Source organism: Tripterygium wilfordii, chromosome 12 (genome assembly GCF_013401445.1).
Source record: "Tripterygium wilfordii isolate XIE 37 chromosome 12, ASM1340144v1, whole genome shotgun sequence".
Lineage (NCBI taxonomy): Eukaryota > Viridiplantae > Streptophyta > Magnoliopsida > Celastrales > Celastraceae > Tripterygium > Tripterygium wilfordii.
The window spans coordinates 10,014,991-10,024,062 of NC_052243.1; the positions used below are offsets into that span (position 1 = coordinate 10,014,991).

The window sequence follows — 9,072 nt, forward strand, 5'->3', positions numbered from 1 at the left end:
TTAAATCATTAAATGAATTATATATATATAATATATATACACAGAAATTCTCAAATGCGGATATCCGTAACTTAATAACTTATACACACCACTTTTAAGTTTTTTCAAAAAGGAAATGACAAGTGAGACACACTATTTCGGATCCCATATGTTTCAAATTAATGATGAGATTAAAATGTGTAAATTAATATAATTTATAAGTGCCTGCATAAGAGAATTATTGTATATATACAATTCTTATTTCTTTTAATTGGTTTTTTTTTTTAAAAAAAGCATCAGTTCTGTTTGTTGGTTGATCAATAATCAGCGCCGAGGAAAGGACAGATATTCCATATTTCGTGGATGGAAAGAATGTGGGTCCCAACGAGGACGAAGCTCCAGTAGAGTGGCGCGTGGTGTGAAATAAAGTAAAAATATAATAATCAATGCTTAAGTCAATTCCACCCTTCATGGGGTTGTTACGTCATGGATTAGCAAAACAATCATATAATAATTAGAGTTGCTTCATGCCCCTCGGGCATGGCTTAGTGCGTGTGTGGTATGTGGGCCTTTCAAAAAAAAAAAAAAAAATTTTGTTTGGGGATGGCAAAAAAAACCGATTCGAGTACTATTCATAAGATATTCGACCCATTTAAAACTCAAAAACCGATCCTATAGGGTTTAAAAATGGTTTTGATTTTGATTTTCAAACCCGTTATGATTTAGGATCGGGTTTGATTTTTGATGCCCGGTTAAGGATACCCGAACCGTTTAATTAAAAAAATGAATTATAGTAATAATATTATAAATCATCTATATAAGGTATATTATTAGAATGTTAAATTTAAACATGATAAAGTATATTAAATAATATAATATAATAGAATTATAGATTATATATTCAAACTATAATAACATGATAAGTCAAATTATTTTTTAAGAAATTGAATTATACATTTATAGAAAAATAAAAAAAAATTAAAAGTTAAATGGTAAACGAGTACCCGATGGTAAATGGTTTCGGTTTTGGTTTTGGAAATTGAAATGGTTTTTTAAACAGTTTCGGTATTAGGTACCTTAAATGGAAACGGTTTTGGAATTCACTAATTGAAAGAGCATCCGACCCGTTGTCATCCCTACTTTTGTTTGTACCAAAAGGATCTCTAGTCACTTAATGACACTTGGCGGTATGGGGTCCACGAGGAACCATTTTCGTCCAATACTAAGTGAACACGTGGCGGGTGCAAAGAGATTTTACACTAATTACCAGTTCATTTTATAGGAAATTTTAGTTCATTTCAACTGAATTACAAGAATCTATTGCTAGAAATCATGATGGTTTGAAGGAGCTCTGTCCAGAAGGCTAGAATTTAAGGATTTACTATTAGAGCTGTTTAATTCTATATTAAAACAGTTTTTTAGGTAATGATCGAGATTTTAGCTGGATAAGATTAGAAAAGGCTCAGGAGATTTTGGAGTGTGCAACCCACACGTTCCTAAATTGTCTCAGACACATCCCCATAAATTTGTACGACGAACAGAGTCCAAACCTAACTTTCTTATGCACTATGAGGATTAAGCCATCTTCTCATATTCATCAAACAGAATAAGTCAAGAATGCTAACCATCTTCCCTCGACAGTAAGTATGAGGCATACATTCCAAGAAAGTGGAGCATGCTACATGTTCCTAGTGCTCCAAAAACCCCATAAAGAGAGATCACAATCTAGGTTCGTTCCCATGATCCACACAACTTGAAGATGTGACAGGTATAGGGGAATTTGGTCCAATAACTCAAGCAGGCAATTTCCTTTGATCTACCATGATGGAACGTGCTAAGACCATGCCAAGGAAACAGGAGATGATGACCCCCATCAAGAAACAAGAAGAATATAAGAGAGAGGGCTAGCATAATTTGTACTCGCTCGACGTCAAACACAAACTCTACGTCTCTAAACTTTTATCCTTTACATTAGCATGACTCCAGTCAACTAGTTTAGCCCAGTTATTTCCTTTTCAAGCCTCCACGGCTATCATGTTTATTTTAACTTGTAAAACACATTCTTCCATACATTTCAGAATGTATTCCCAATCAAAATCCTCATGCATGTTTTCATTTTGTTTAGTAGAAGTACTCTCATTCCGATATTAGTAGATTTGAAGAAAAAAATTAAAATCTTAAATTCTAAACCTTAAACCCTAAATTCTAAAAACTAAAATGTAAACCCTAAACTCTAAAATATTTTTGGTTAGTCCCCAAACACTAATTCTTAACTCCTAAACTCTTATATGTCCTTGTCAAACAACAAGACCATGATTTAACATTATTTTTTGGGAAGAATTGTAGCTACAATTGTAACTAAAAATTGGACCACCTCCCAACTCATCTCCTCCTATTCCTTGTTCATGATTATGCCAATTCTTGAGATTTTTTTTGGGTAAGTACCTTTTCTTGGGATTTGTTACTACCCCAAAGCAGAGTTTGCTTTCAATAGCTCCATCAATTGCTATATGGGAACGTCTCCTTTCAAAGCATGCTATGGCTATAAGCCACGCACACCCGCTAATTTATGTGAAATTCCTCTATTTTGCTGAAGCACTAACACAAAATTAGTTAAATACTAGATTAAGTTCTGAAAAGAATAAAAATTGAACAACAAAATCGAGATCGATAGGATGAGTCCTTAACTAGGTTACTCTTTTTAAGACGATTTGTGGCTCTGCCTCAGGTTATGCTAACAGTATACAACAACATCACCCTCGCAATAAAACAACATAGTATCTCTTTGTATCAGTGCTCTCTACACACAAGAACACCAAAGGAATTGCAGTACTAGTTTTCTAACTTTCTCAATAAGTATAAGCAATTGAAGCTTTTCTTTTATTTTTATTATAAAAATAAAAACAAAAACAAATGTTTCTTTAAATCCCTAAAAATTAGAACGACGTGATTCCTAAAGAACGTCGTATCTTTTTGTTACAGTAAGTGGTAACTGTTTATGTAAAAATGGTAATTAAAAGAGAAAAATAAAAGGGATAAAGCACTTATAAATCCTTTTACTATATCTCATGTGAACTTTAAGTGAACTTTAAACCCTCCTACTTTTATTGGTCAACATTAAGCCCTCACACTATCATATTTGGATTAAATGAAATATTTTTGTAAATTAAATAATCTTATTAAATAAAATTTATACTTTTTAATTAATCTTATCTTTGAGTGGGATATCGATACTTTTCTTTTTTTTTTCTTTTTTACACTCATTTTTCTGTTGACTAATTTTTTTTTCTCCCCTTTTTTTACCTAAATAAAAATAAAGAAAAAAATTAAATAACAAAAAATATAAATAATACACGAAGGAATTATAGTGGTTCAGTCGACAAAAAAAACACCTACATATACCGCAAAAAATATTTAATCTACTGGAAAACCCTCTTGATTAAATTTATCATTTCAAAATTTAATTTACAAGTATAATTTTTTTATATTTTAAAGTTAAGAATGATATTATACTTGTATAATTTTTTCTTTCTTTATTTTTATTAGAAAAATATCAATCACGAGAAAAAATGAGGGTAAAAATAAAAAATATTGATGCCCCACTGAAAATAAAATTAATAACAAAAAAAGTTTATTTTTTTATAAATTTTATTTAATAAAATTATTAATTTACAAAAAAGTTTTATTTAATCCAAAGATAATTGTGTGAGGTCTTAATGTTGACCGGTAAAAGTAGGACTTAAAATTCACCTGAAATATAGTAGGATAAAATGGTAGTTTAGAGGTTATGTAATTAATATATACGAAAAGATAATTTGAGAAGTTTTATGCGTGTAAAAGAAAATCTTAGTGTGTATTTAAGTGTGTTTAGTGAGTCTAAATTCGTGTACAAATAACGACTCCCTGTAATAAGTCGTTACAAATATTCCCTTGTCAATATATTCTTTTATTTTATTTTTATGACCGTGGACCATGAGCCTTTCTAGCATTTCAACATCCATGTAAGAACAATGTCGTTCTTCAGTATGTTCAGTTGAAACATTTGACAATATAATAAATAAAAACAAAGTCTCAAGACATCCACAGCTTAGAGTCCTTGCCTTAAAGCACACAGTCATCTGTCAAAAAAATGCCTAGAGCACAGCATGCTTGCTGCCTTCTTTGTTGCATTCGCGGCAACGTTCTTATTCGTGCATGTAATACAAGTACATATCAGTATCAAGAATATATGAATTTCCAGGTATGGTGACAGGATTTACAGAATGAAAGATCAGAAAACTCCATTTCACATTTTAATGCAATTGATTCCCTTGGTGTTGCTAATGAAGCTTCTGTTTAAAGGAGCAGTTACATGTGCTTATCAAAAGAAACAATAAATTTGCATCCCCCTCGCACATTCCACAACAAGTCGGGTTCAAATGGAAAAGAAAAGTACTAAAAGAAATCAATCTCTAAATAATTACCTGAGGGTTTGACATCTACTCCTGGCACCTCGTTAGTTGTGGGTGCTTTTGGTGCATTGGGATTTGGAGAGAAATCCAACACGACTGGTTTTGGAACCTCCGGTGGACTTGTGCAGCGAATGAGTGCCCAGTTCACATTCTGAAAGAATGGGTGCTGTTTCACTTCAGTAGCTCCGCGTCTATAAGCTAGCCGATGTTGTGGTTCTTTTACGAGTAAGCCTCTTATCAAGTCCCTAGCAGCAAAGCTCACAGTTGGATGCTCTGGAAATTTCAGTGACTGGCCAACCACGTTAAAGAGAGTAGCGCGGTTTCCTGCTCCTTTGAAAGGAGTTTTACCGAACAAAAGCTCATAGAGAAAGATACCAAACGTCCACCAATCTACAGCACTTCCATGGCCTTCACCTTTAATGATTTCAGGCGCTAAGTACTCATGTGTACCCACAAAGGACATCGATCGGGCATTAGTAGGTTCAGCAATGAGCTCCGGGAGAGGGCTCACTTGATGGTAGACCTCATTCTTTGGTTTGTTCTTTTTCTCTTTCTTAGGCTTGCCTGATAGGAAGCGTGGTGCAAAACATGATGGTTGAATGCAATCTGGCTGTACTATGCAACTAGGTTCAACACAAGAAGGCTGCACACAGTATCCCGAATTTTTTGGCTCCACGCTTGAGTTTGATGATTTGACTAGAGTGGGGCAGACGGCACATCTTAGAGAAAGGTCGAAATCTGAAAGCATTATGTGCCCATCTTCCCTCACCAACACATTCTCTGGCTTCAAGTCTCTGTAGATGATCCCAAGCATGTGCAAATACTCCAAAGCAAGGAGAACTTCGGCTACATAAAACCTGCAGATGTTTGGATTAAAATCATAGTACTGCATCTGCTATATATGAAAATACTTCTTTTGTTTCATTTTGCAATACATGTCAATAAAGAAGCCGAGTACAACAGGACCAAAGGATAACAAATGTTATCCAAACAAAATCATTTCTACTTGTTTTGATTGCTTACTGGCTTCAAAACTGGATAAGTTGCAATTTATTGTGCAAAGCCTATATTTATCATTTTATATTGCGTATTGAAGAAACTGATTCAATGCATATAAAGAGGATCTGATGAGTCTAACTAAGCAAAGGATAAATGTGGCAACAAAAGGGGCAAATAATTGATGCATGTTGGAATTTTGATACCATAAAAATCAAAGTATGTGGAGGGAAAAAGACAATGTACTTGTTTCCAATCTGCAACAAGCTGGCAACTAAATACTAAAAAGGCTCGAATAAGTCATATGAAGGGTCATAAGAACAAATCAAATAGGGGTCCACGCCTAGCCGACAAAGCTTAAATGTTCCTTAGAAAGGAAAGGAAACATTAAATTGGTGCTCAATTGTCAAATGGTGGCACATGCAAGTTGGAAAGCCATTTAAATACCTAAGAAGTTATGCTAACAAAAATACTATATTGTGAAGGGGAGACACGCCAAGTTGAAGTGACATTATGAAAGTATTCCACTTGAGTCGAGGGAATCAAATTACTTGACAAAGTGCAGTTTACAAACACTCTATAATATATCTCATTTCCAAAAGGCTTTGTAACAAAATATGACCCCCATTCAACACTTTGCACAACATAAGTCATCAAGAAAACACAATAAGATCGTGCAAATCCGAAAGACTGCTGAGTCCCTCAGATCATACACAAAAGATTTCTTCTAGACTTAATATATTGCTACTTTAAGTGGTAATGCATATTATAGTTTTTTTTCAAACAATAAAGAATTATAGCGCACAGCAAGAACAACACAGTTTACAGTTTGTTCGCTGATAAACATGATGATCAAATTCATGGAAAAAACAAATGAAAGGAGAAAGGTAAGGGAATCCTAACCGGGCAGCATGCTCTGGAAAATACTTCCCATGCTGTCTTTGTCTGAGAGCATGTAAGTCTCCCCCACAACAGTATTCCATCACTAGGCAAGATAACTTCTCTGTTTCAAAGTGTGAATACAAAGTGGGCAGGAATGGATGATCAAGGGATTGCAATATCTCTCTTTCGATTTGGGCCCTAAGTAGCTTCTTTCTACTTGCCAGGGCCGCTTTATCCATAACTTTCATTGCAAAAAAAGTCCTTGTGCCTGTCAACTCTGCTAGATAAACACTTCCAATATCTCCACATCCAAGTCTTCTCAACACTCTGAAGTGCTTTAATTCCAACACACCCACATGAGTTCTGACAGCCTGAATTGCTTCCCATCTTATATCATTGGCCTTGTGAGGCTTGTACATGGCACTGCTTAAGCTGCTGGAGCTGCTTTCATCGCTAAGGTCACTACCAGTGCTGCCTCTATAGATGCTGGTTTTTCTGCTTTCAATATCGCAGGAGTAACTAGCTTCAGGACTTTCACCAGACTTTTCAATGCCACTTTCACATTCGCTCACCTCTGTGTTAGTGAAACTCTGTTTGGCTTCGGCATATAGAGTTGCAGTATAGACACTGTTTGAAGGACTTGGACATAATTTTATTGTTGGTTGAGATGCCAAATGGCTGTTCAACTGCTCAATACCTCCTTGAGATGGGCCTGATACATTACGCTCTAATTCCAGCAAGCTAGCAGAACTCACATTCTCAGGGTCATCAACAGGTTGCTTGGTACAGGATCTGGTGTCGACCATCAGCACCTTCCTCTGCAAAGAAGTTTCTGCTGCTTTAACATAGACATCATTTTTGCGCACACATTCTGATTTCCCCTTATTCGAATCGTAAAAGTGTTTTGCCATATTGGGTAACTCCTCCTGCTGAATACCATTGTGGGTGGCTTTATGCATATGCTTATGATTGACTGCAGATCCATTTGGAAGGCGGACTGACTTTACTCCATGATTGTGACCAGTTGCATGGGATGGGGTTGAAGGCATTTCATTTCTACACTGTTTCGGAGATGGTGGCTGGGATGGTCTAGGGGTCCCAGAATTGGAAGGAGGGTTACTGCCTACCGCTGATGTGGAAAGTTGAGTCTTCGATGGGGAAAGTTGAGTCTTCGATGAAGATTTAACTCCAGCAACAAGTGACTCCATTTAGGAACTCAACACCAGCACTGTCAAACCAAAATTCAACTAAGTACTGCAATTTTTGGTGGCTATCGTTGATAACCCCTATACCAAAGCCATTAATTACAAAATCTTCCTACATAAATGTCTAGATACAATCAAAGAACAGTTTAAATAACAAGGCTTTTGAAACTCCAAACAAGGCCATGAATTTAAATGACAAATCAAATTCAAACAAAGCAAAAAGTCACTGAATATGCTAAGGCGACCCATTACAGATACCATAATCAGCAAGTAAACGTCTCTGACACTTCAAGAAAACTCCGAAGACATAAATCGTCACTCACAATCAAATGAATGTATAGTATCGAATCCTTCAAAGCATTGTAAAGACTAAAGATTCTCAATAATCCTACATAACCTAATAGTTCACGTTTGCTTCTCCTATACATAACTTTTATTTCAAGACCCAGAACGCTCTGCTTAGTTGCTTGTAAAGCGTTGCAGGAAAAAGAAAATAAACTGAAGAAACAGAAAACACAAAGATTTCAAAACCCATTCGCTTTTGTTTTCATACAATCTCACACACAGCGACTGAGAAACAAAGCAATTGAAGAAACCCAGATAAGCAAAGGATTCAAGAAGAAGATAAACAACTGAAAAATACGCGAAGAAACAAAGAATTAAAAAGCACCTAATCAGAGATGGCAATGCAGAGCAAGCAAAGTCTCATGACTGGACAGCTCACCAAGAGAGAAAGTGAAACAACTTTTTTCCGTAAAGCTGTTGTAGATGTTGTTGTGTGGGTGGTGGTGTCCCGTGCCTTTCTGGTTCTTTGAAGAGAGCTCTTCAGATCCGATCGAAACAAGAAAGAAAACAAAGAAGAAAGATTGATTGATTGATAATCTAAAGATTACATTATTGTTTAATATAAATTTTCTAGTGGAAAAGATAAATCCTGTTGTCTTTCGTCGGATTAAGAGAGAAAACAGAGAGCCAACTTCACAAGGAAAAGCAAGAAAGCCGTCTTTTTTTCTTGTATGTATTGCCTTGCAATCAATCTCTGTCATCAATGGTTTTTCTTGTTATTGTTTTTGTCAAAATATTTGTTTTTTAATTTTTGGGGAGTTAAAGTCTGTCAATTCGAGTGGCTCCGGCACCACTACCTTTTCTAATCGGGCCGCCCCACTACCTTTTATCTGTCTCTAACTTTAATTTAATATTTTTATTCATTTTTAAGGCAGTAAATACGTAACAAGAAATCCTAACTATTATTTAGACGGAAAAATGGTTAAATACATCGTTATTTTTTGTTAAATACAATAGCATAAATTTATAATTTTTGGACAATAATGATTCTTATTTTTTACAAAATGACTAAAAAAAATATTATTTTAAGAAGACGTTTGATGTTGGAGACAATTAGACTAATTGTTGCACAAATGTCCCCACAAACTTTAAAAAAAAAAAAAAAAAACTTAGGACATAAAATAGTTATTTATGAAATTCAAGAAAAAATAAAAAATGTCGTAATACATGAAACGGGTCGATTAATGTTGAAATTCTCAATCGAAACATATTGA

At 34.9% G+C, this 9,072-nt stretch overlaps 1 protein-coding gene across 2 annotated transcripts; it reads right to left on the reverse strand.

Annotated features, from left to right (window-relative positions):
* Positions 1-4,176: 4,176 nt before the first annotated feature.
* LOC120011032 (protein kinase PVPK-1-like) lies at positions 4,177-8,523 on the reverse strand. Of its 2 annotated transcripts, none has more exons than XM_038862045.1 (3): positions 8,238-8,523; positions 6,330-7,536; positions 4,177-5,287 (listed from the first exon to the last, which is right to left on the reverse strand). In XM_038862045.1, the coding sequence occupies exons 2-3, from the start codon at positions 7,514-7,516 to the stop codon at positions 4,414-4,416; spliced, it is 2,061 nt and encodes a 686-aa protein (XP_038717973.1). In that variant the 5' UTR covers positions 7,517-7,536; positions 8,238-8,523; the 3' UTR covers positions 4,177-4,413. The 2 variants fall into 2 exon arrangements, with proteins under 2 accessions (XP_038717973.1, XP_038717972.1); XM_038862044.1 differs by having other exon boundaries at positions 8,184-8,523.
* Between the last annotated feature and the right edge of the window lie 549 nt (positions 8,524-9,072).

What these genes read in the sequence shown, in the direction of transcription:
- LOC120011032 (XM_038862045.1), bottom strand. Translation starts at nt 7,516, where the DNA reads ATGGAGTCACTTGTTGCTGGAGTTAAATCTTCATCGAAGACTCAACTT. An exon ending in TTTCCAGAGCATGCTGCCCG is followed by an intron (nt 5,288 to 6,329) that starts GTTAGGATTCCC and finishes AAACATCTGCAG; the next exon opens with GTTTTATGTAGCCGAAGTTC.